The sequence below is a fragment of the Mobula birostris genome, chromosome 8 (assembly GCF_030028105.1).
Source record: "Mobula birostris isolate sMobBir1 chromosome 8, sMobBir1.hap1, whole genome shotgun sequence".
NCBI lineage: Eukaryota > Metazoa > Chordata > Chondrichthyes > Myliobatiformes > Myliobatidae > Mobula > Mobula birostris.
The window spans coordinates 167,038,354-167,065,487 of NC_092377.1; the positions used below are offsets into that span (position 1 = coordinate 167,038,354).

Consider the following 27,134-nt stretch of genomic DNA (forward strand, 5'->3'; position numbering starts at 1 on the left):
AGTAGACAGCTAATGTTTTTTCCCAGGGAAACAATGGCTAATATGAGAGGGCATAACTTGAGATGATTAGGAAAGGAAATTATGGCGGGGGGGGGGGGGTTGGGGGATGGATGGAAGGTAGAGGTCGATTTTATTTAGCTTTTTTTAAAAACACACTGAATATTTAAGATAGGAACATATGCGATAGAAAAACAGAGGATTATGTGGTAGGGAATTGATCTTGATGCAGGTTAAGGATGGTATGGTAGCTTAGCAGGTACAAAGTACAAAGCAAATTTGAAGAACACAATAAGATGAAAACTGCACCCAACAGGACGGACAAACCAATAAGCAAAAAAACAGCAAATGTGAAAGAAAATAAATAAGTAACATGAGATAAAGAACCCTTGAAAGTGAGTCCATAGGTTGTGGGAACTGTTCAATGATGGGGTGAGTAAAGTTACTATATCTGGTTCAGGAGCCTGATGGCTGAGGGGTACCAACTGTTTCTGAACCTGGCGATGTGAGTCCTGAGGCTCCTGTACCTCCTCGCTGACAGCCCAGAGATGAGAAGAGAGCATGGAGGGGGTCCCTGATGATGGATACTGCTTTCCTATGATAGTATTTCATGGAGACGTGCTCAGTGGTGTGGTGGGCTTTACCAGTATCCACTACTTTCGAGGATGGTAATAACATCATGGGTCGAAAGGTCTGTACTGTGCTACACTGATCTATCCAACCATTCATAAAGTTAGTCCACTTACTCAAGATATTAGTCTAGTAAACCTCTGTTATGTTGTTTCCAATGAATTAACATTCTTCTTTGAATAAGAATACTACACTGCACATTACTCCAGATCTGGTCTCAGGAAGGCTCTGCAATGGGTTGTCAAACCTGTCCAATGCATCACTGGCACCAGCCTACCCACCACCAAGGACATAGATGCAGAAAGTTGCTGGCAAAAGGCCAGCAATATCATGAAGGATCCCACCGGATCTGCTCATGGACTGCTGTCCCAACTCCCATTAGGGAGAAGGCTATGTAGCATCCACACCAGGATAACCAGACAATTACTTTTTTCCAAGCAATAAGGTTGATCAACACCTCCACTCACAAACCCATCCCTCCACCACTGCTTTATCCTTTCCTGTCAGTGTCACCTTACGTACAGGCGCTCCAATGTCTAGCATCACTTCATGGACATACAATCAATATATATAAGCTATGTATCTATGTTCATTGCTTTTTATTATAACATTCTTTATCTAATTGGAATATTAACTTTTCCCTTTATACCCATGTACTGGAAATGACATTAAACATCTTGAATCTTGAACCGATACCCTAGATAACAGCAGCCGCTTGTACAGTGCTCCTATAAAAATAACAAATAATGTGCTGTTAGCTTTCGCCTTTACTTGTTACGTCTGCACACTCATCTTTTCTGAATCACATACTCGAACATCCAGATTAGTTTGTCTCACAGGCTGATCTCCATAATTTAATCACCATTTAGGTGAAATGCCAAAGTAGGTATCATATTTACTCATGATGCTCCATTGAACAGGCATGTCCCTATTCAGAAAACCAACCCCATCTTCCTTTCTTATTACCTGTCATTTCACAATTTCTTACTTACCTTTTTATTATAAGACCATAAAACATAGGAACAGAATTAGGCCATCTGGCCCATCGAGTCTGCTCTGCCATTCAATCATGGCTGATCCGTTTTTTCTATCTCCTCCTCAACCCCAGTTCGTCGCCTCCTCCCTGAACCTTTGATGCCACGTCCAATCAAGAACCTATTGTTCTCTGCCTTAAACACACCCAACGACCTGGCCTCCACAGCTGCATGTGGCAACAAATTGCACAAATTCACCACCCTTTGGCTAAAGAAAATTCTCTACCTCTATTTTGAAAGGGCGCCCCTCTATCCTGAGGCTGTGCCCTCTTGTCCTAGACTCTCCCACCATGGGAAACATCCTTTCCACATCTACTCTGTCTAGGCCTTTCAACATTCAAAAGGTTTCAATGAGATTCGCCCCTCATCCTTCTGAATTCCATTGTGAGTAAACCCCAGGTCAGTGGGTCCCATAATTGAAGGTCCATGTGGACAAGAGGCATGACAGGCATTAACTTCCTTGGTATACAAGTAGGCAAGTCTGAAATTCAAAGCCTAGAGTTCGAGGTCCTGTCATCTGCAAGTCCTAGGAATGATACCAATGATCGATCAATCAGATGTCTGTACGTCAATGTCTAATGGCCAAGGCCCTTGGTCTCTGCACCCACCATGAAAGTCAAGAGTCCTGATGTCTGTGAGTGTGTGAGTCCACTGGAGGCCAGAGGTGGCCTGTCCTGGGTTGGAGGTCTGTCTGTGTGAGTGGGTGGGTGGAGGAGGAAAGGGGCATATTTTGCTGTCATTTTGTTACATGGAAACATAGAAGACCTACAGCACAATACAGGCCCTTCGGCCCACAAAGCTATGCCAAACTTATCCCTACCTTAGAAATTACTAGGCTCACCCATAGTCCACTATTTTTCTAAGCTCCATGTACCTATCCAAAAGTCTCTTAAAAGACCTATTGTATCCGCCTCCACCACCGTTGCCGGCAGCCTATTCCACGCACTCACCACTCTCTGCATAAAAACTTACCCCTGACATCTCCTCTGTACCTACTCCCCAGCACCTCAAACCTGTGTCCTCCTGTGGCAACCATTTTAGCCCTGGGAGTTAGCTTCTGACTACCCACACGATCAATGCTTCTCATCTTATACACCTCTATCAGGTCACCTCTCATCCTCCGTCACTCCAAGGAGAAAAGGCCAAGTTCACTCAACCTGTTTTCATAAGGCATACTCCACAATCCAGGCAACATCCTTGTAAATCTCCTCTGCACCCTTTCTATGGCTTCCACATCCTTCCTGTAGTGGGAGGGAGGGAGGGAGGGAGGGAACGTTGACTCAGACCATGAGAGGCCTGCGTCAGACATTTTCATGCCTTACAAGGTGCAGATTGAATTCCTGTAGTGAGGCGACCAGAACTAAGCACAGTACTCCAAGTGGGGTCTGACCAGGGTCCTATATAGCTGCAACATTACCTCTCAGCTCCTAAATTCAATTCCATGATTGATGAAGGCCAGTACACCATATTCTTTCTTAACCACAGAGTCAACCTGCGCAGCTGCTTTGAGCGTCCTATGGACTCGGACCCCAAAATCCCTCTGATCCTCCACACTGCCAAGAGTCTTACCATTAATACTATATTCTGCTATCATATTTGACCTACCAAAATGAACCATTTCACACTTATCTGGGTTGAACTCCATCTGCCACTTCTCAGCCCAGTTTTGCATCCTATCAATGTCCTGCTGTAACCTTTGATATCCCTCCACACTATCCACAACACCTCCAACCTTTGTGTTATCAGCGAACTTACTAACCCATCCCTCCACTTCCTCATCCAGGTCATTTATAAAAAATCACAAAGAGTAAGGGTCCCAGAACAGATCCCTGGGGCACCCCACTGGTCACCAACCTCCATGCAGAATATGAACCGTCTACAACCACTCTTTGCCTTCTGTGGGCAAGCCAGTTCTTGATCCACAAAGCAATGCCTCCTTGGGTCCCATGCCTCCTTAATTTCTCAATAAGCCTTACATGGGGTACCTTTTCAAATGCCTTGCTGAAATCCATATACACTACATCTACTGCTCTTCCTTCATCAATGTGTTTAGTCACATCTTCAAAAAATTCAATCAGGCTCGTAAGGCACGACCTGCCCTTGACAAGGTCATGCTGACTATTCTTAACCATATTATACCTCTCCAAATGTTCATAAATCCTGCCTCTCACGATCTTCTCCATCAACTTACCAACCACTGAGGTAAGACACACTGGTCTATAACTTCCTGGGCTTTATTCCCTTTCTTGAATAAAGGAACAACATTCGCAACCCTCCAATCCTCTGGAACCTCTCTCGTCCCCACTGATGATGTAAAGATCATTGCCAGAGGCTCAGCAATCTCCTCCCTCACCTCCCACAGTAGCTTGGGGTACATCTCATCCAGTCCCAGTGACTTATCCAACTTGATGCTTTCCAAAAGCTCCAGCACATCCTCTTTCCTAATATCTACATGTTCAAGCTTTTCAGTCTGTTGCAAGTCAGCACTACAATCACCAAGATCCTTTTCCATAGTGTATACTGAAGTGAAGTATTCATTACCTCTGCTATTTCCTCCGGTTCCATACACACTTTCCTATTCTTTCACGTCTTATCCTCTTGCTCTTCACATCTTGTAGAATGCCTTGGGGTTTTCCTTAATCCTGCCCGCCAACGCCTTCTCATGGCCCCTTCTAGCTCTCCTAAATTTCCTTGTTAAGCTCCTTCCTGTTAGTCTTATAATCTTCTAGATCTCTAACGTTATCTAGTTCTCTGAACCTTTTGTAGCTTTTCTTTTCTTGGCTAGATTTATTACAGCCTTTGTACACCACGGTTCCTGTACCCTACCATAACTTCCCTGTCTCATTGGAACGTACCTATGCAGAACTCCACATAAATATCCCCTGAACATTTGCCACATTTCTTCCATACTTTTCCCTGAGAACATCTGTTCCCAATTTAAGCTTCCAATTTCCTGCCTGATAGCCTCAATTCCCCTTACTCCAATTCAACAATTTTCTAACTTGTCTGTTCCTATCTCTCTCCAATGCTATTGTAAAGGAGATAGAATTATGATCACTATCTCCAAAATGCTCTCCCACTGACAGATCTGACACCTGACCAGGTTCATTTCCCAATACCAAATCAAGTACAGTCTCTCCTCTTGTAGGCTTATCTACATATTGTGTCAAGAAATCTTCCTAAGCACACCTTACAAACTCCCCCCCCCATCTAAACCCCTTGCTCTAGGGAGATGTCAATCGATATTTGGGAAATTAAAATCTCCCACCACGACAATTCTATTATTATTACTACACCTTTCCAGGATCTGTTTCCTTATCTGCTCCCTGATATCCCTGTTACTATTGGACAGACTATAAAAAACACCCAGTAAAGTTATTGACCTCTTCCTGTTCCTAACCTCCACCCAGAGACTCCGTAGACAATCCCTCCATGACGTCCACCTTTTCTGCAGCCGTGACACTATCTCTGATCAGCAGTGCCACGCCCCCACCTCTTTTGCCTCCTTTCCCGTCCTTTCTGAAACATCTAAAACCCGGCATTTGAAGTAACCATTCCTGTCCCTGAGTCATTAAAGTCTCTGTAATGGCCACCACAGCATAGCTCCAAGTACTGATCCACGCTCTAAGCTCAACCGCTTTTGCTCACTATACTCCTGTTTTTGCTTGTGCTGTTCTGCTGATAGTTAAGTGCTGTCCTGTTGGCACTGGAATATGTGGTGACACTGTGGGTTGCTCCCAGCACACCCTTTGGCAGGTCAGCTGGCACACTCTGAGTTGGAGCCACGGGGTCTCATCATAGGCTACTCCAGGGGTTGATGCTGAAACTCGAAGCCTGAAGGTCAATCGGAAATCCTGGATTTGCAGTCTAATGGTCTGAGGGATCAGCCTGGAGACCTGGTGGCCTTTCCTGGAGTTGGAGGTCTGTGTGTGTGTGGGGATGCTGGTTTTATTGTTGCAACACACATCAAAGTTGCTGGTGAAGGGTCTCGGCCTGAAACGTCGACTGTACCTCTTGCTAGAGATGCTGCCTGGCCTGCTGTGTTCACCAGCAACTTTGACATGTGTTGCTTGAATTTCCAGCATCTGCAGAATTCCTGTTGTCTGGTTTTATTGTTGTTGTTTTCTGTTCTGGCAGTATGGTGGGCGTGCTGCATTGACACTAGAATGTGTGGCAACACTTGCGGGCTGCCCCAGCACATCATTAGTTGTTGATTGCCAACACAAAATACACATTTCACTGTACATTTTGACATACGTGTGAATAATAAATGAATCTCAACTTGGCAACCATACCTTCTGTTCCCGCATTCAAGTCACGTATCTATAATATAAAACGTTAAAACCACAGTAACACTTGTTACCTAGTGTCAACTGGAAAAAGATCCACTTATGCTAACTCTCTCATTAACCACATCCACTTATGCCTATTCTCTTCCTCATTAACGAGATCCATTTATGCCAACCTCATTAACCAGGCCTTTTTTTTCTATCCACGCCAGCATTTTAGCTTCTACCCCATGAACATTTTTTTTTCCTTCCTTGTACTCTGAATGACTTGGATGAATCTCACCACAGCCAGAACAATACTCCAAATTCAGCCAACTTGAAGAAATTCCATTATTTCAGTTAGCATCTTCAACCTTAAATTATACAAATGAATTCTCACCTTTGAACAACCCTTTTTGTGTCTGCTTCTTTTCAAGCTTTTCGCACATTGTTTAAAGGCCAAAACCAAAGGGCAAAGCAATGTTTGAATTTTACTGTTCAATTTGCTCAAAAAAAATTCATGTAATTTACATCACTTTCTGCTCAACAACATCTGCCACATCCTTGCTCACTCCATCTAGATATTTCCTAAAATTTGTGGTACTATTTTTAGTTTGGAAATTGACATTAGAATTGCCTGTTAGTTGTAAGAGGGTGGCTTGCAAAGGCACAGAAATTAACTATTGGTAAGGAAAAGTTAATTGGTTAAAATAGAGGGTTAATGCTCCGATCTGCAGCACAGTATATAGGTAGCAGAATGGAGGAAGTACCTGGCAACTGCTTCCTGGTATTTCAAAGGCTTATTTCCATTGAAAAGCTATGAGTGGCTTATTCTGCACTTGTTCGGCCAAATAAGCATGCTCTCGAGTTTCGTATTAATGAATACGTGACAATACTTCCACCCATTTTCTCCTGCGATCCCTGGAAATTCTCGGGTGCCCCTTTAGAATAGAGACGAGGAGGAATTTCTTTAGCTAGAGAGTGGTGAATCTGTGGAATTTGTTACCACAGACGGCTGTGAAGGACAAGTGATTGGGTATATTTAAAGCAGAGGTTGATAGGCTCTTGATTAATCAGGGTGTTAAAGGTTACAGGTAAAAGACAGGGGAATGGTGTTGAGGGGATAATAAATCAGCCATGATGGAATGGCGGAGCAAACTCGATGGGCCATATAGCCTAATCCTGCTTCTATAACTTCTAAAGAAATTAATGATGCTTTATTAATTAATCCTTTCTACCTGCACATGGTCCACATCCCTCCATTCTCTGTATGGTCACATGCCAATCTAACAGCCGCTTACTGTACTGTGTCTGCCTCCACCACCTCCCCTGGCACACATCCCAGGCACCAACCACTTCAAAACTTTTCCTGCAGATTTCGTTTGAACTTTCCCTTTCTCAGCTTAAATATATGCATTCTAGTATAAGACATCTGAAATTAATAACTGAATGTCTGAACAATCTAATGCTTGGTGAGTTCTGCTTCAGTTACAGGAAGAGTCAACATCCAAGGATCAAAATGCGATGTTGCTATGAACGCTTGGCCGCAACAAGCCAGTTACCCCAATTTTAAACCAACAAACAAACTGGAAAACAGAAGTATCTTGTCAAAAACAGATTGTGAAAGTGTATTAAACAAATGTAGGAGAGGCAATGGTAGACATTTAATATAAATTTTGTAATTCTCCCTGAATGTAATCTGCAGCAAACTAAAGAAATTTGATATTAAACAAAGTCTTAAAGTTGCTAAGAACAATAATAAGCCTCATTCCTGGGAGAATGTCACAAGTCACCAAAAGTCCATGTGAGATTTTAATCAGTGCACAAAACAAGTAGCAAAAGTCCCTGAGAAGCCGACACACAGAAGTTGTGCCAACAAATAAAACAGCTGAAATGTTACACATGTTAAAACTCTTCTGATAATGAGGCAGAAAAACTCAAAAATAGTAGATAACTGCGAGACAAAAGATAGTGGAGAACTTTGAAACAATATCACTAGGGAAAAAAATACAAAGTACATTATTTGGGCCAAGAATTAATAGCTCCTGGGAGCTAACAGTCTTGTTACCAGGAGTTTTAAAGGGAGGTATAGAGACAGTAGACACACCAGTTGTCACTACAAAGATCCCTGAATTCAAGAAGGCATTCCAATGGATTGGAAGACTAAAACGAGAAAAAATATTAAAATAATTAAAAGATCAGAAAGAGACAGCAAGTAACTACAGTCTAGTTCAGCTAACACTGCTGGACAACACCGGGGAAATAAGCTTTGGGAGATAATCAGCTTTAAATTCCTGGCTGTTAATGTATTGGATGACCTGTCCTGGACCCAGTACGTTGACGCAATCACAAGGAAAGCACTTGAGAGTCTTTACTTTCTAAGATTACGGTGTTGAGGTGTTACTGAATGCACTGACAAATTACTAATTAGAGTGTCCTGGCTCACAATATTGATCAAAGATCCCCACTATCCATCCAGGATCCATCCAGGCCCTGCCACCTTCCCACTGCTATTACCAGGCAGAGGTAGAAATCTGAAGTCCCACACCACCGTGTTCAAGAACAGCTACTTACCTTCAACTGCTTGGTCATTGAACCAAACGGCCTAAAAAACCTGAATCAGGACAGTTCAGCAATACAATGAACAAATGGATTTTGTTATAATTGTGCTCTTCTTTGTGAAAATTGACTACAATCTATGTTGATTTTTTGCTTTCTTGTGAATGTTGCTTGTCTGATGCTCTGTGCCTGTGACCCTCCTGCAAGTAAGATTTTCATTGCACTTGTGCATACATGGATGTGTGGACATAACAATAAACTTGACTTTGACTTTATGTTCATCATTGGGAAATGCTTCAAAGCATGATAAAATGAATGACAACATGATTAACCAAATGTGAGGGTGGTGGGTGCTCATACAGTAACCCTTTCATTCTTGGAATCATTCTCGTGAATCTTTTCTGAACCCTCTCCAATGTCAGTATATCCTTTCTAAAATAAGGAGCCCAAAACTGCACACAACACTCCATGTGGTCTCACAAATGCCACAGAGCCTCATTGTATCCCTGCTCTTATATTCTACACCTCTAGAAATGAATGCCAACATTGCATTCGCCTTCTTCACCACCGACTCAACCTGGAGGTTAACTTTTAGGGTATCCTGCACAAGGACTCCCAAGTTCCTTTGCATCTCAGCCTTTTGAATTCTCTCCCCATCTAAATAATAGTTTACTTCTTCCACCACAGTGCATGACCATACACTTTCCAACATTGTATTTCATTTGCCACTTCTTTGCCCATTCCCCTAACCAGCTAAGTCAATCTCTCTCCCTCCCCCCTCGCAGGCTGTTTCCTCAACACTACCCGCTCCTCCACATATCTTTGTATCATTGGCAAATTTTGCCACAAATCCATTAACCCCATTGTCCAAATCATTGACACACATCGTAAAAAGCAGCGGTCCCAACACCAGCCCCTGTGGAACTCCACTGGTAACCGGCAGCCAGCCAGAATATGATCCCTTTATACACATTGTCATTCAGTGAAGCAAAGGATGTGAAGGAACTTAAGAGCCTACGTTCGAATCTATTTTGCTGATTAAAGTGTCAAGGGAGTTTGGAACATTGAAGCGAACACGGATAGTGAACAAGAGTTTGGCACCACCTGCCTGCTTGGTCTGTGAGTGGCCCTATTGCCGTGTGGTTCGCTGTAGCAGGCAGGCAGGCCTCTGGCTTGTGTGGTATTCCACTCTTCCTATGCATGTCGGTGATGTTGGAGGATGGTATCATGGTTCTGTGTTTATGGATTAGACTACTGCGTTTACAGACTGTGGACCTTTTCAGACTTAATGGTTTTTATATTCCATGTCCTTTTTCCCCACCGGTTCCTTTTTCGTATTGTTGTGCGAGGGGAGGGGATTTAGGGGTTGACGTTCTTGTTGTGTTCTGTTAGTTTATTGTGTGGGGTGAGGGCGTCGGCATCCTTGGTCCATTTTGTGCAGGGGGGTTGGGGGTTGATTATCAGAATGCCGTTCATTTTTTTTGTGGGGGGGGTGGTTTGACACTTCTCTCTGAATAACTTTCATGTTCCTTCTTTGTTTTGCGGCCATCTGGAGAAGAACCTCAAGAGTTGTATACTTGGATAATAAATGAACCTTTGAACTTTTGCATCCAAGGACAAGGTATTCACCTAATCTGCCTCTATGGTACAGTTCTGCCTTTCAAAAATGTAAAGGACCACTGAGATCCAGGATAAGGTGGGCAGCATCGCAGAGTTCAACTCCGTTGCTGTCTCTGTTCTCCCTGTCACCACGTGGGTTTCCTCCCACAGTCCAAAGATGTGTGGGTTAGGGTCCGTAACTTTGGGGCATGCTCTATGGGCACTGGAAGCATGGTGACCCTTGGGGACCTCCCCACAGAACATCCTTGGACTGTGTTGGTTATTGATGCAACGGCACATTTCACTATATGTTTAACGCACATGTGAGACAAGCTGGTCTTTAAAAAGATCTTGATCTTTTCCCAGACTTCTGGAGTCACCCCTCAGGCATCAATTGAACCAACAGAATCAGTCACCCTCCCCGTAAGAGAGTCCCCAGGCATGAAAACTGCACTCACCTGTACTGAGGGAGAAAACTGGCATTAGTCGGGTCGAAGAAATTTCTTCCTATTAACTTTAATTCAAGAATTCTCATTGCTCTGTGAACAAAGAGTAAAACAATGCACATGATACGATCCACTGCACATGCAGTGGGGGGAAAAGAGATTCAGTCTCATCACTTGCCAGGCATCATCAAAACACATACTGTCCCCATGTGGTTGAAATTGCCCTGAACCCAACACGCCACCAACCAGCCTACAGAATCAGGTTTATTATCACCAGCATGCGATGGGAAATTTGTTAACTTAGCAGCAGCACTTCAATGCAATACATAATCTAGCAGAGAAAAAAAATTAATAATAAAATTAAATATATAAACAAGCAAATCAATTACATATATTGAATAGATTAAAAAATGTGCAAAAGCAGAAATACTGTATATTTAAAAAGGTGAGGTAGTGTCCAAGGATTCAAAGTCCATTTAGGAATCAGATAGCAGAGGAGAAGAAGCTGCTGCTGAATTGCTGAGTGTGTGCCTTCAGGCTTCTGTATCTCCTACCTGATGGTAACAGTTAGAAAAGCGCATGCTCTGGGTGCTTGAGATGCTTAATAATGGACCCCGCCTTTCTGAGACACTGCTCCCTGAAGATGTCCTGGGTACTTTGTAGACTAGTGCCCAAGATGGAGCTGACTAGATTTACAACCTTCTGCAGCTTCTTTCGGTCCTGTGCAGTAGCCCCTCCATACCAGACAGTGATGCAGCCTGTCAGAATGCTCTCCATGGTACAACTATAGAAGTTTGAGTGTATTTGTTGACATGCCAAACCTCTTCAAACTCCTAATAAAGTATAGCCGCTGTCTTACCTTCTTTATGACTACATCGATGTGCTGGGACCAGGTTAGGTCCTCAGAAATCTTGACACCGAGGAACTTGAAGCTGCTCACTCTCTCCACTTACGATCTCTCTGAGGATTGGTATGTGATCCTTTGTCTTACCCTTCCTGAAGTCCACAATCAGCTCTTCTGTCTTACTGACGTTGAGTGCCAGGTTGTTGCTGTGGCACCACTCTACTAATTGGCATATCTCACTCCTGTACGCCCTCTCGTCACCATCTGGGATTCTATCAACAATGGTTGTACCATCAACAAATTTATAAATGGTATTTGAGCTATGCCTAGCCACAGTCATGGGTATATAGAGAGTAGAGCAGTGGGCGAAGCACACACCCCCGAGGTGTGCCTAGTGTTGATCGTCACGAGGAGGATGTGTTATCACCAATCCGCAGTTTGTGGCCTTCTGGTTAGGAAGTCGAGGATCCAAGGAGGAGTGGTCGCAAGAGGGAGGTACAGAGGCCCAGGTTCTGCAATTTCTCAATCAGGATTGTGGGGATGACGGTACTAAATGCTGAGCTATAGTCAATGAACAGCATCCTAACGTAGGTGTTTGTGTTGTCCAAGTGGCCTAAAGCCATGTAGCAAGACATTGAGATTATGTCTGCTGTTCACCTCTTGTGGCGATAGGCAAATTGCAATGGGTCCGGGTCCAGGTCCTTGCTGAGACAGGAGTTCAGTCCAGTCATGACCAACCTCGCAAAGCATTTCATCACTGTCGATGTGAGTACACCGTTCCTCCTGCTAGGTTACTGCAGAGTTTCTGCTGCTGTGGTAAACCACTTTGAAGTTTCAAAAACTTTCAAAGTACTGTTATCAAAGTGTGTATAAAGCATACAACTTTGAGATTTGTCTGCTTACAGGCAGCCACAAAGAAACTCAAAAGAAGCCAATTAAAAAAAGAACATCCAATGCGCAACGAGAAAAAAAACACACAAAAATCATGCAAACAATTCAGAACCAAATTGAGTCCATAGACCCAGAGCCAGGAGTAACTGGAGGAGGCCCATAACCCCAGTCTCAGTTCGTCACACAGCAGGGCAAATCGCCCTGAAGCAAAAAGCAGCTGGTGTAGTTACACAGCCTCAGCACCGCGGAAAGCGAAAGAAAATCACGTAAACAATAGAAGCAAGCAACAGCATTCAGAACCGGATTGACCCATAAACCCAAAGCCAAACCAATCTGGAGCAGGCTCTAGCCTCAGTTCATCACAGTGCAGAGTAGCTGGAGCAGCCTCACAGCCTCGGCACCATGGAGAGGGAGTGAGCATCGCAGAAGAGAGAGTGGAATCAGCCTCTAGTCCCAACACCTTGCCTTTTCAGTCTATCTGGGCGGGCGCTTAAATTGTCCAAACACCAGTCGTTCCCTGCACTAGGACCCAGGCCCTGCTGCAGCGATATGCTCTGGGTCTGTATCTCACTGGCCAGCCCGTGGCCGTTCCCAAACTTTCAAATTTGCTTAGCGCTTAGATCAACCCAACCTCGCTCCTGGTTTAAGTGGATAGCCTCCAAAACTCCTCCACACCGACTCCTCTCCACTTCACTCACTCCAATTCCATCTCCAACTCTGTCTTGACCTCACCTCTCCTCAAACATACATCGCACCCGCACAGCTCAACTCTGGAGTCAGCCTCACCTTCACTCGCCTCTTCATTGTTTGTGGTGATAGTTTACCACAGAAAAAGGATTATTAATGAAGCATTTACTCATATTTATTGTCTTACAAACCACCAGTAAGCTGTCGCCCAACATCAGTAGCACCATCTTAAACTGGATCTACACTTCAGGTTCCCTCCCAATTTCTAGGTTGGTGCAAATATTCCTTCAAATGTCACCATTGATGTTTGAATGCAAGTGAGGAGTACAAGGCAGTATTCAGGGGTGGGAGGAGGGTGTGTTGAAGGCAGGTCCCAGATTGACATGTAGATGTCAGGAAATGGGCAAGGAGGTTCATCTGTTAATCAGATATTTGAAACCAGCCTTGATGTACATGTGATAAATAAATAAATGGGGGGTGCATCTGAGCTTGTCCAGCATTTTTTGTGAACTCTGGCAAGACCCTGACCTCGTGAGTGCTGAAGGAATCATAGGTAGGGGAAGGTCAGGAATGATTAGAAAAAAGGATAAGGATCACCAGGGAAATTGGTCAAGGATTGTGCTCTGACCAATGTGCCACAGCAAATTATTGATACATACAAATGTTTATTGCAGATAGTGTTGATCCCTTAATTTGGGGATGTTGATATTAAAGACCTAGGTCAGCATGGTCAGAAGTGATGGATCATTCTCTATGCTGCAGCAAAATTTATGTCCAATTTTGTTTAAAATGTGAAAGATTGATTCACTGATTAAGCAACAAGAGACACAAATCAGAAAGATTACAAATGCTGGAAATTTGAAATGAACCAGAAATCGCTGAAAACACTCAGTCAACTTAGTTGAAGACTCTTCACCAGTTAGTTCTGCAAGAAGCTGCAGAAAGTTGTAAATCTAATCAGCTCCATCTTGGGTACTAGCCTACAAAGTACCCAGGACATCTTTAGGAAGCAGTGTCTCAGAAAGGCAGCGTCCATTATTAAGGACCTTCAGCACCCAAGACATGCCCTTTTCTCACTGTTACCATCAGGTAGGAGGTACAGAAGCCTGAAGGCACACACTCAGTGTTTCAGGAACAGCTTGTTCCCCTCTGTCATCTGATTCCTAAATGGACACTGAATCTTTGGACATTACTTCACTTTTTAAAAAATATACAGTATTTCTGTTTTTGCACGTGTAGCCCCCCTGGCCAGCCTCAGGGTCGCTCGGCTCGCTGCCATCTAGGGAAACAGCCCTTGGCCCCGCCAAACTGGGTAATTAGTTTGCGTGGATGCTGTGTGATGTACCCCACCCTGCCCAAATAACAGACAATGCACCAGTTACGATTAAATGATTTACAGTTTATAGATATTACTGGAACTATATAATTAAAAGGAAAATAAAAGGCGCCACACTTATCAAAGTTCAATCTCTTCGTGCACAAACAGTTGGAGCTCAAGGACCTTCTTCTTCACCCTGTGACCCCTTGGACTACCTCCACTGGTCGCTTGAGACCAACAACGGTGGTCGACCAGACGCTCCACACGAGTCCATCTCCGTGCCGAACGCCCTCCTCGGGGTCCGACCCCGTTAGCAGATTCACATCACCTCGTCCATCCTCTGTCTCGCTCTCCCACCTTCTGCGCCCAAACCCCGCGCATACAGTATCTTCAAATACACCAAAACCATAACACTATCCCAATTGGTTAATAGCACCCTCTTATCACATTCTAAACCAAAACAAGCTGCTAGCGCAAACTTTCTCAGCGTTTAACACAACAACGCCGCATTTCCCAGATTAACATAACAAAGACGCCATTTTAATTAGCCTCCGCAGTAATATAAAAGTAGAAACCCCCTTACACACGTTTTTTAAATCTATTCAACATACGTAATTGATTTACTTGTTTATTTACTATCTTTATTTTAAATTACTTTTCTCCGCTAGATTATGTATTGCATTGAACTGTTGCTGAGTTAACAAATTTCACATCACCTGCCGGTGTTAATAAACCTGATTCTGTTCAAAGTAAATTATCAACGTACGTATATGTAATCATATTCTACCTTGAGATTAATTTTCTTGCAGGCAATTAAAGGAAAATAAATATAATGGACTTATAAAAAATACACACAAACACTGACATCAACAAATGTGCAGAAAGACAAACTGTGCAATAAATTAATAAATACTGAGCACCAGCTAGAGTCCTTGAAAATGAATCTACACTATAGGTTGTGGAATCAGTTCAGAGTTGAGGAGAGTGAAGTTATCCACGCTGGTTCAGGAGCCTGATGGTTGTAGAATAACAGCTGTACCTGAATGTGGTGTCATGAAGTCACAGAAAAACACAGCACAGAAAAAGGCCCTTCCACCCATATCGTCCATGCTGAACCATTTAAACTATCTACTCCATGATACCATATCCCTACCATCCATCTACTTATTCAACCTTTTCTTAAATGTTAAAATTGAGCTCACATGCACCACTTATTCTGGCAGCTCATTCCACACTGCCACCACCTTCTGAGTGAAGAAAGTTCCCCTCATGTTTCCCTTAAAAATTTCATTTATCACCCAAAACTCTGGTTGCAGTCCCACCCAACCTTAGTGGAAAAAAAACCTGCTTGTACTTACCCTATCTATAAGTTTATTTGTCTGCACTTTGCCCACATCCCTCTAAACTAGGGGTTCCCAACCTTTTCTATGCCATGGACACCGACCATTAACTGAGATGTCCATGGACACAAGGTGTGGAACCCCTGCTCTAAACGTCAACTGTTTATTCATTTCCATAGATGCTGAGAGGTTACAGCAATGTGTTTTTGTAGAATTAAGAAATAGTACCACACTACCTTCTTAATACCACATTGTAGTAAGGAATGCAGAGGTCAGAATTTGGCTGCAGAACCTTGGTCATTTGGATTTTAATGTCCACCTCTATCCCATCTGTCTTTCTTCGTGATTTGAGTTTGATCACCTAGGGTGAAAGAAAATCAACGCCTCAAATGAAAGCTGCAATGACCAGTGCCTGAGACAGACAGGGACCTCAATTTCATGCCTGAAAAATTGCACTCCATCAGTACTGGCACTGAAGTGTGGGGCTGGATTCTCCAACCAACACACATCAAAGTTGCTGGTGAACGCAGCAGGCCAGGCAGCATCTCCAGGAAGAGGTACAGTCGACGTTTCAGGCTGAGACCATCTCTAGGAAGAGGTACAGTCAACGTTTCAGGCTGAGACCCTTCGTACTGACGAAAGGTCTCGGCCTGAAACGTCGACTGTACCTCTTCCTAGAGATGCTGCCTGGCCTGCTGCGTTCACCAGCAACTTTGATGTGTGTTGCATGAATTTCCAGCATCTGCAGAATTCCTGTTGTTTGCGGCTGGATTCTTCAATCAGGTTTCTCGAATAAATTCACAAGTCCATAAGACATAGGAGCAAAATTAGGCCATTCAGCCCATCAAGTCTGCCTTGCCATTCAAACATGGCTGATTTATTATCCCTCTCAACCCTATTCTCCTACTTTCTCCCTATAATCTTTGGCATGCTTATGAATCAAGAACCAATCAACCTCCACTTTAAATATACCCAATGACTTGGCCATCTGTGGCAGAGAATTCCATAGACTGACCAACCACTGGTAAAAGAAATTCTTCATCTCTGTTTTAAAAGAATGGCCTCCCACACAGTGGTGGAGGCCAAGTTATTGGGTGTATTTAAACTACAGGCTGATAGGTTCTTGATTAGTAACAGCATCAAAGATTATGGGGAGAAGGCAGGTGAATGGGGTTGAGGAATAATAAATCAGCCATGACAGAAAAGCAAAGCAGACTCCATGGGCCAAATAGCCCAATTCTGCTCCTACATCTGACGGTCTGATGGTCACAAGGCCTATTCCAGAAAACTGACTCCAGTGCTAGTACTGACAGGATACAGTTTTTTCAGACAGGAGACTAAGGTGCCTGTCTATCTCCTTGGGAAAAGAGCGTGATTGCACCTGTATCACACTAACAGGAGAGCTGAAATCACAGTCAGTTAACGGTATATGAAACAAAATTCTGTTTAAATTCTGATCTGGTAAACCAAATATTTGCTTGGAGCTGGAGACTTTTTTTTAAAAACCATTCTTCTACAGCTGAAGCTGAATATTAAAGAAACTTGTTTATTGAAAATGTAAATTGTGGACATACCTCAGATAGTTTCACAGGCAGGTAAAGTATGCTGCCATCAAAAGCAGTGACCCGTCCAGTAACTTGCCGGTGCTCCTTCAACATTCCAAAGCGCATATTCCGACATTCTATATCAGGGCTGAACCCAACAGCAAAGTTGGCAAAAAAAAAAAGAAAATGCATGAAGTAAGATACTATATTATGCTCAAAACTGAAATGTGCACTCCCAGCTATAGCAAGCATTGAATAATGTTAAAATTAGTGCAGACGTGGTCACAGACTCCCTTTGTACATTTCAATATCATATCCTTAATTGTGACTGTCAGTGAAAATGTAATTCATTTTCCTCGACTGTTTTAATGCAAAATGGCCATCAGTACCAAACTGGATTTTAAATGCACACACTTCAAAGATAACTGGCAAATGTGAGACATTAAACAACAGACCGAGCAGGCAATTGCAGGTCTGAACATTTGATGCCAATACAGTCATTGGGTACCCTGATACCATAACTTCTCCTCACCTGCCTCCCCGATGCCTCTCCTCCTCCTCCTCATTCTCCTATGGTCCACTTCCATCTCCTATCACATTCCTTCTTCAGCCCTTCACCATCACCCCCAAGGATTCTCATTTCATCTCCCCCCCACCCCCACATTCAGCCCTTCACCATCACATCCCAGCTTCTCACCTCATTTCCCCCCCCCCCCCACTTCGGCCCTTCACCATCACCTCCCAGCTTCTCATCCCCCTCACCCAACTTCAGCCCTTCATCATCACCTCCCAGCTTCTCATTTCATCTCCCCCCCCCCACTTCTACCACCCACTTTCCATTCCTCCCTCACTTGGCTTCAAACTGTCACATTCCAGCTCAAACACTCTCCCCAACCACCCCACCGACCTTCTCATTCTAGATTCAGTTCCTTTGCTTTCCAGTCCTGATGAGGAAGAGTATTGACTCAAAGCACTGACTGTTTATTTCCCCCACCCCACCAACCCCTGGATGCTGCCTAACCTGCTGTGTCCCTCCAGCAATTTGTGTCAGTTCTCTTTCCTACTATTGTCACCATCTCTTGTTTTTATTGGTTTTTATCTGTGACTGCTGTTGATGTCCCCTCAGCAGAGTCCAAGGCCTCTCTGGTCAGTGGGCCTTAACAGTAAAACTGACCCATGAGTGAACCCCATTGGCCCAAATGCCCAGTGTGGAAAATACAACACAAAAGTGTTCCCAGCACAAGGTCCAAAACACAAGGGGAAACTTGCAATCTCCCACAATGTTAACAATGTCACAGACCTGAAAGTGACATGGTATTGGTAGACAGCATCATTTCGGCAGTAGATTTTGACATAGTTTGTTGTCAGAGGGATGGGCCTTCCAGATGATCCCCTCTTCACAAATGACTCCCTAAATAAAACACACAAGGAGTGAAAGTGGCCCTCAATTCTCCCTCAACTTGAGCTGTTGCCCAATAGCCCGGAGTACGCAGTAAATAAAAGAGTCACCTTCCCAGAACATTTATTTTTAAAGATTTTTTTAAAAAAAAAGTTTCCATTGCAGAGGAATCTAAATATATAGAAAATAGAATAGTAGTTCCTTTGTCCCATGAGGTTGTAACGACCCTTTAACCTCCTTCAAGATCAATCTAACCCTTCCCTCCCAGATAGCCTTCCCTTTTTTTCATCCATGTTCCCATCTAAAAGTCTTTTAGATGTCCCTAATATATCTGCTTTACCACCACCCCTGACAGCATGTTCTACGCACTCAACAATCTGTAAAAAGCCTACCTCTGACATCCACACCCCCCACCCCACCAGATACTTGCCTCCAAATACCTTAAAGTTATGCCTCGGCCCAAAATGTTGACTGTTTATTCTTTTCCATAGATGCTGCCTGACCTGCTGAGTTCCTCCAGCATTGTGTGTTTGTTGCTCTGGATTTCCAGCATTCGCAGAATTTCTTGTGTTTGTGATTTATCTCTCATTCTTCTTCTACCAAAGGGAAAAGCCCTAATTTGCTCAACCTATCCCCACAAGAAATGCTCTCTAGTCCAGGGAGCATCCTGTTAAGTCTCCTCTGCACCCTCTCTCAAGCTTCCATATGCTTCCTATAATAAGGCAACCAGAACTGAACACAATACCCCCAGGTGTATTCTAACCAGAGTTTTATAGAGCTGCAATATCACCCTGTGGCTCTCGAACTGAATCCCCTGACTAATGAAGGCCAACACACCATATGCCTTCTTAGTCATCCTATCAACTTGTGCTGCAACTTTTGAGGGATCTATGGATATGTTTCCCCACAAATCCTTTGCGAATCCTGCCAGTATGTCAAAAATACACCAAGTCCAAAAGGGAATTTAAGGAAAACCTCTCTTCAGGGAGTTGTATGATATAGAACTCACTTCCACAGGAGTGAGCAAGTCAAAAGAAATGCTATGAAGAGAGGTCAAATAAATGCAAGATGGAAAAAGAAAGAGGAAGACACATTTAGAGCAGGGGTTCCCAACCTGGGCTTCACAGCATAAAAAAAGGGTATTGGTCCATGGCATAAAAAGGTTTGAGAAACCCTGTCTTAGAAGATGAAATGAGGAGGGGTGAAGAGGCTTTTTTGGAGTATAAACAGCTTAGAGCATTTCTGAGCAAGAAATTCTAAAGATTAGTGTTATTTGTCACATGTACTTTGAAATATACAGTGAAAAGTGTTATTTTGCCTCAACAACCAACATAGTCTGAGAACGTGCTGGGGGCAACCCATAAGTGTGGCCATGCTTCCAACTCTAACAATGTATGCCCACAACTTCCTAACCCTAACCCATTCATCTTTAGAATGTGGGAGGAAACTGGAGCACCTGGAGAAAACTCGCTTGATCGCAGCGAGAAGGTACAAACTCGTTATAGAGAGCAGCAGAAACTGAACCTGATCGCTTGTGCACCTCCTTGCAACTTGCAACTGCTTGAGTATTCTGAAGTACAAACGATGAATGATGGACTCACTGGAAATGTCTGGGTGGGACTACAACCAGAGGTTATGGGTTAAGGGTGAAAGGTGAAAAGTTTAAGGAGAACATGAGGGGAAACTTCTTCACTCAAGGTCGTGAAGAGTGTGGAAAGAGCTGCCAGCGCAAGTGGTGCATGTGAGCTTGATTTCAATGTTTATGAGAAGCTCAAAAGATAACTTTTATTATCAGAGTACATATATGTCACCATGTACAATTCTGAGATTCATTTTCCTCAGCAAATCTATAGAATAGTATATAGAAATGAAAGATCAGAGTACAGAAGACAGCAAACTGTGCAAATGCAAATATAAATAGGTACATGGATCATTGGGAGACCTGTGGGTCTAGTGCAGGTCAACCGGACTAGACAGTAAAATAGTTCGGCACAGATGAGATGGGCCAAAGGGCCTGTTTCTGTATTATACTTTTCTATGACTCTAAGAGCACCACATTCAGACCCAGCTCCAGCTGCACTGAGCTTGGGTTTCAGTACCGCTCCCAATGTGCAGACTGTATAAAGGTAGATGCTGCCACCAGCAGGCAGGAGGCCCAGTAACATCAAACAGCCCCATACTGTCATACTTAGCACTGTGGATCAAATCTAAAGCAAGACCTGCTGAAGGAAAAGAACAAACAACCATAGGAAAAGGGATTTAATACATGGGATCGATGGTATCCAATTATCTGAAGGGATTTATTTAAGTCCCAAAACTGGAATGCTTCATAAACAAGATTTTTGTTTTATTTAGATACAGCACAGTAACAGGCCGCTCCAGCCCAACAAACCAATGCCACACAATGACACCCATGTGACCATACCCCAGGTCTTTGGAATGAGAGAGGAAACCCACATGGTCACAGAGAGAACGTACAAATGTCATGCAGACAGTGACGGAAATTGAACCACACTGTATAACATGAAACTAACTACTACACTACTGTGTCCTCCACATTTTCAGAAAGTGGCAATATGGTAGCACCAGCCAATTTGGAAATTATTATTTGGGATAAATTATAGGAGGATGCACTTCAGCCTACTGCATCAATTAATAAAATTTCAGATGATCCTTTACTTCAGCATCATTTCCTGTATCAACCAGCATCCCCTTAAAATCTAACCACTTCTGCCTTGAATATATCCAGCAAATGAACCCCCACCAACCCAAAAATCACAACCCACAGGGTAGGGAGAAAATCTGAAAGGGAATCAGTGGGTCAGTCAACATTTCAGATTGAGACCCTTCAACTGGATCTGAAACATTAAAAGTTCATTTCTCCCTCACAGATGCTGTCTGACCCAGAGTTCCTCTTGTTATAATTAAATGAATCTGAAAAATCTGTACATTGACACGTACAGTGAAACGTGATGTTTTGTGTTCATAACCAAGACCAGGGGTCCTCAACCTTTTTTGCACCGCAGACTGGTTTAATGTTAACAATATTCTTGCGGACCGGCCGACCCGGGGGGGGTGGGGGGGGGGTGGTGTTGTTCAAGTATGGTTAGACTCACCTCAACATGTCTCTTACAGTTAGGGTTGCCAACTTTCTCACTCCCAAATAAGGGACAAAAGTAGCAGTCAAATCCCGGGACACTTTACCCCAAGAAAGACTACCATGACTATGAAGCCTTGCGCAGACACCTGTGTGCGCATGCGCGTATGTGCAGATATGATGTGCGCATGCGCGTATGTGCCAATTTTTTTTCCTCCCACAAATTGGTTTTGCCTTCATCTTCCCGACTATACTGCACATACATTATTTTTACTTTATTAAGGTTGTATATTTATCATATCATTCTTGCTTTTACTATATGTTGGTGTTATTTATTTTTGGTTTTATGTGTTATTTGGTATGATTTGTTAGGTTTTTTTTGGGTCTGGGAACGCTCAAAAATTTTTCCCATATAAATTAATGGTAATTGCTTCTGTGCTTTACGCCACTTCGGCATGAAAGGTTTCATAGGAATGCTCTACCTTAGCGGGGGAAATACGGGAGAAGAGCGAACCCGTATGGGATAAACGAATTTAGCCCAATATACGGGATGTCCCGGCAAATACGGGACAGTTGGCAACCCTAAGTTCGAGTCCAACAGTGCATGACAGGGAATAAGGAAAGGTGCAGCTGACTCATATCATTTCCTCACGGCCCGGTAGCACATGCTTTGCGGTCCGGTGGTTGGAGACCACTGACCAAGACAACCCAAGGATTGCTGAGGGTCAGCCCACATGAGTTGCCACAAATTCTGGCACCAACGGCACCATATTCACAGAACACAAGCAACAAAACAGCAGCAAAAACAAGCCCACCCCACAAAGACAGTCCTCCAACATGACAACAGGCCTCCAGACTTCTAGACAACGGACTTTCCCAGTGGACTTCAGACTCCTGGTCCTAGGGCTTCAGCCTACTTTATCTGTCAATAACATTATAACTGAACTTCCATCTCAACGTCATTTTCCTGTAACCCCTTAATGAAAAAAATCCACCCACTGCTGCCTTGAATACACTATTCCCTGCACAGCCATGCACATAGACTTTGTTGCAGCACAAGTGGCATTTTTGTATATAATGTTAATAAATTTTGAAATTACGCAAATATAGCTTTGAAATCTATATTAATAATTGTGAAATAACCTGTAATTGTGTTAATGAATATAATCCATACACTTTCTGAATAATAAATGTACAACCTTTACTTTGAAATATTTTATAGTTTCAATGTGTTTGCATTGTCACTGTTTCAAGTTACAACAAGGTTACAAATTGTAACAATAAACACAGAATGGAAGTCTGTAGCTTATTATTAATAAAACACTGGCCTGCTGAATGCTGATGCTGTCTAGTGAAAACATTTTACTTTTGCTACTGTGCCTGTCAGTTGTTTTGGCTGCCTGACATTGTTCACTTGTGTGGTGCGTCGTGGTTTGTGTTTGTTTCATGTTTTAAAGTGCTGTGTAGTTTTCAGGCCATGTATTAATTTCCTGCTCAGAATACTGGTTGTTCAAAGCAGCTGCAAAAAAAAAAAAAAAAAAAAAAAAAAATTTAAAAGGAAGCATTGTTTGAATATATCCAGTAATTGAACCTCCTGGGTAGAATCACAACCCACTGGGTGAAGACACAAAACCAGGAGAAAATCACGTCAGGCAGCACCTCTGAAGGGAAACGGACAGTTGATGTTTCAGGCCGAGACCCTTCATCTGGACTTGAAAAGTCAAAATATCTATTTCCTTTCACAGATGCTGCCTGACCCACTGAGTTCCTCCAGCTTTTCAGATTCACTTACTTATCACATGTACAGTACAGAGTGAAATGCACTTTTGTATTAACAACCAAACAACTCTGGCAGGGTGTGCAGGACATTACTTCCTACAAAGCGAAATCCAATAGTGTGAATGGAGCGAGACTTCACTACCAGATGAACTCACCACCTTCTATGCCCGCTCTGAAAGGGAGAATGCAAGTACAGCTGTGAAGATCCCTGCTGCACCTGATGACCCTGTAATCTCTGTCTCAGAGGCCGATGTTAGGCTGTCTTTAAAGAGAGTGAACCCTTACAAGGCAGAAGGTCCCGATAGAGTACCTGGTAAGGCTCTGAAAACGTGTGCCAACCAACTGGTGGGAATATTCAAGGACATTTTCAACCTCTCACTGCTATGGACGAAGTTCCCACTTGCTTCAAAAAGGCAACAATTATAACAGTGCCTAAGAAGAATGTGAGCTGCCTTAATGACTATCACCTGGCAGCACTCACATCTACACTGATGAAATGCTTTGAGAGGTTGGTCATGACCAGAATGAACTCCTGCCTCAGCAAGGACCTGGACCCATAGCAATTTGCCTATCACCACAATAGGTCAACGGTAGACATAATCTCAAAGGCTCTTCACACAGACTTAGACCAGCTGCACGATACAACCACCCATGTCAGGATTCTGTTCATCGACTATAGCTCAGCATTCAACACCATCATTCCAACAATGGTGATTCAGAAGCTGCAGAACTTGGGCCTTTGTACCTCCCTCTGCAATTGGATCCTCGACTTCCTAACCAGAAGACCACAATCTGTGCAGATTGGTGATAACATCTCCTCCTCACTGATGATCAACAGTGGCGCACCTCAGGGGTGTGTGCTTAGCTGACTGCTCTACTCTCTATATACACATGACTGTGTGGCTAGGCATAGCTCAAATACCATCTATAAATTTGCTGACAATACAACCATTGTTGGTAGAATCTCAGATGATTATGAGAGGGTGTACAGGAGTGAGATATGACAACTAGTGGAGTGGTGCCACAGCAACAACCTGGCACTCAATGTCAATAAGACAAAAGAGCTGATTGTGGACTTCAGGAAGGGTAAGACGAAGGAGCACATACCAATCCTCAGAGGGATTAGAAGTGGAGAGAGTGAGCAGCTTCAAGTTCCTTGGTGTCAAGATCTCCGAGGATCTAACCTGGTCCAAAACATATCGATGCAGTTATAAAGAAGGCTATACAGTTTATACAGTGGCTATGCTTCATTAGGCATTTGAAGAGGTTTAGTATGTCAACAAATACACTCAAAAACTTCTAAAGATGTACCATGGACAGCATTCTGACAGGCTGCATCACTGTCTGGTATGGAGGGGCTACTGCACAGGACCGAAAGAAGCTGCAGAAGATTGTAAATTTAGCCAGCTCTATCTTGGGTACCCAGGACATCCTCAAGGAGCAGTGCCTCAGAAAGGCAGTGTCCATTATTAAGGTTCTCTGGTACCCAGGGCATGCCCTTTCCCTGGCTGTTACTTTCCAGTAGGAAGCACAGAAGCCTGAAGGCACACATTCAGCGATTCAAGAACAGCTTCTTCCCCTCTGCCATCAGATTTCTAAATGGACATTGAACCCTTGGACACTACCTCACTTTTTTAATATATAGTATTTCTGTTTTTAGCACAATTTTTAATCTATTCAATATACCTATACTGTAATTGATTTAGTTACATATTATTATATTTTGTTTTTTTTCCCCTTCTATATTATGTATTGCATTGTACTGCTGATGCTAAGTAAATGTCGGTAACGATAAATCCTGATTCTAAGGATGTATTGGGGGTAGACCGCAAATGTTGCCACTCATTCCAGCGCCAACATAACATGCTCACAATAGTTGGCAGAACACAAGCAGCAACAACAAAGTAAAACAAGCCTATTTCCTCCTACCCAATAGCTTTCTGCATTGCTCCAAATATCCATCTGCAGACTCCTGTGCCTCCACTGGGTGAAGGAATGCTTTCTCATTTAGAACATAGAATAGTACAGCACAGTACAGGCCCTTCGGCCCACAATGTTGTGCCCATCCTCAAACCCTGCTTCCCATATAAGCCCCCACCTTAAATTCCTCCATATACCTGTCAAGTAGTCTCAAACTTCACTAGTGTATCTGCCTCCACCACTGACTCAGGCAGTGCATTCCACACACCAACCACTCTCTGAGTAAAAAAAACCTTCCTCTAATATCCCCCTTGAACTTCCCACCCCTTACCTTAAAGCCATGTCCTCTTGTATTGAGCAGTGGTGCCCTGGGGAAGAGGTACTGGCTATCCACCCTACCTATTCCTCTTACTATCTTGTACACCTCTATCATGTCTCCTCTCATCCTCCTTCTCTCCAAAGAGTAAAGCCCTAACTCCCTTAATCTCTGATCATAATGCATACTTTCTAAACCAGGCAGCATCCTGATAAATCTCCTCTGTACTCTTTCCAATGCTTCCACATCCTTCCTATAGTGAGGCGACCAGAACTGGACGCAGTACTCTAAGTGTGGCCTAACCAGAGTTTTATAGAGCTGCATCATTACATCACGACTCTTAAACTCTATCCTTCAACTTATGAAAGCTAACACCCCATAAGCTTTCTTAACTACCCTATCCACCTGTGAGGCAACTTTCAGGGATCTGTGGACATGTACCCCGAGATCCCTATGCTCCTCCACACTACCAAGTATCCTGCCATTTACTTTGTTCTCTGCCTTGGAGTTTGTCCTTCCAAAGAGTACCACCTCACACTTCTCCAGGCTGAACTCCATCTGCCACTTCTCAGCCCACTCCTGCATCCTATCAATGTCTCTCTGCAATATCTTCAACACCACCAACCTTTGTGTCGTCTGCAAACTTGCCAACCCACCCTTCTACCCCCACATCCAGGTCGTTAATGAAAATCACGAAAAGTAGAGGTCCCAGAACAGATCCTTGTGGGACATCACTAGTCACAATCCTCCAATCTGAATGTACTCCCTCCACCACCAGCCTCTGCCTTCTGCAGGCAAGCCAATTCTGAATCCACCTGGCCAAACTTCCCTGGATCCCATGTCTTCTAACTTTCTGAATAAGCCTACCGTGTGGAACCTTGTCAAATGCCTTACTAAAATCCATATAGATCACATCCACTGCACCACCCTCATCTATATGCCTGGTCACCTCCTCAAAAGAACCCTATCAGGCTTGTTAGACATGATCTGCCCTTCACAAAGCCATGCTGACAGTCCCTGATCAGACCATGATTCTCTAAATGCCTATAGATCCTATCTCTAAGAATCTTTTCCAACAGCTTTCCCACCACAGACGTAAGGCTCACTGGTCTATAATTACCCGGACTATCCCTACTACCTTTTTTGAACAAGGGAACAACATTCGCCTCCCTCTAATCCTCCAGTACCATTCCCGTGGACAACGAGGACATAAAGATCCTAGCCAGAGGCTCAGCAATCTCTTCTCTCGCCTCGTGGAACAGCCTGGGGAATATTCCGTCAGGCCCCGGGGACTTATCTGTCCTAATGTATTTTAACAACTCCAATACCTCCTCTCCCTTAATATCAACATGCTCCAGAACATCAACCTCACTCATATTGTCGTCACCATCAAGTTCCCTCTCATTGGTGAATACCGAAGAGAAGTATTCATTGAGGACCTCGCTCACTTCCACAGCCTCCAGGCA

At 43.5% G+C, this 27,134-nt stretch overlaps 1 protein-coding gene across 1 annotated transcript in view; it reads right to left on the reverse strand.

Annotated features, from left to right (window-relative positions):
* piwil2 (piwi-like RNA-mediated gene silencing 2) overlaps positions 1–27,134 on the reverse strand; it is a 109,621-nt gene that overhangs the window by 53,068 nt on the left and 29,419 nt on the right. Inside the window, exons 6-9 of the mRNA XM_072267267.1 lie at positions 18,458–18,568; positions 17,188–17,305; positions 15,850–15,974; positions 10,546–10,626 (exon numbers count right to left, since the gene is read on the reverse strand). Coding sequence (XP_072123368.1) covers positions 10,546–10,626; positions 15,850–15,974; positions 17,188–17,305; positions 18,458–18,568 — 435 coding nt within the window. The remainder of the gene's footprint in view (positions 1–10,545; positions 10,627–15,849; positions 15,975–17,187; positions 17,306–18,457; positions 18,569–27,134) is intronic.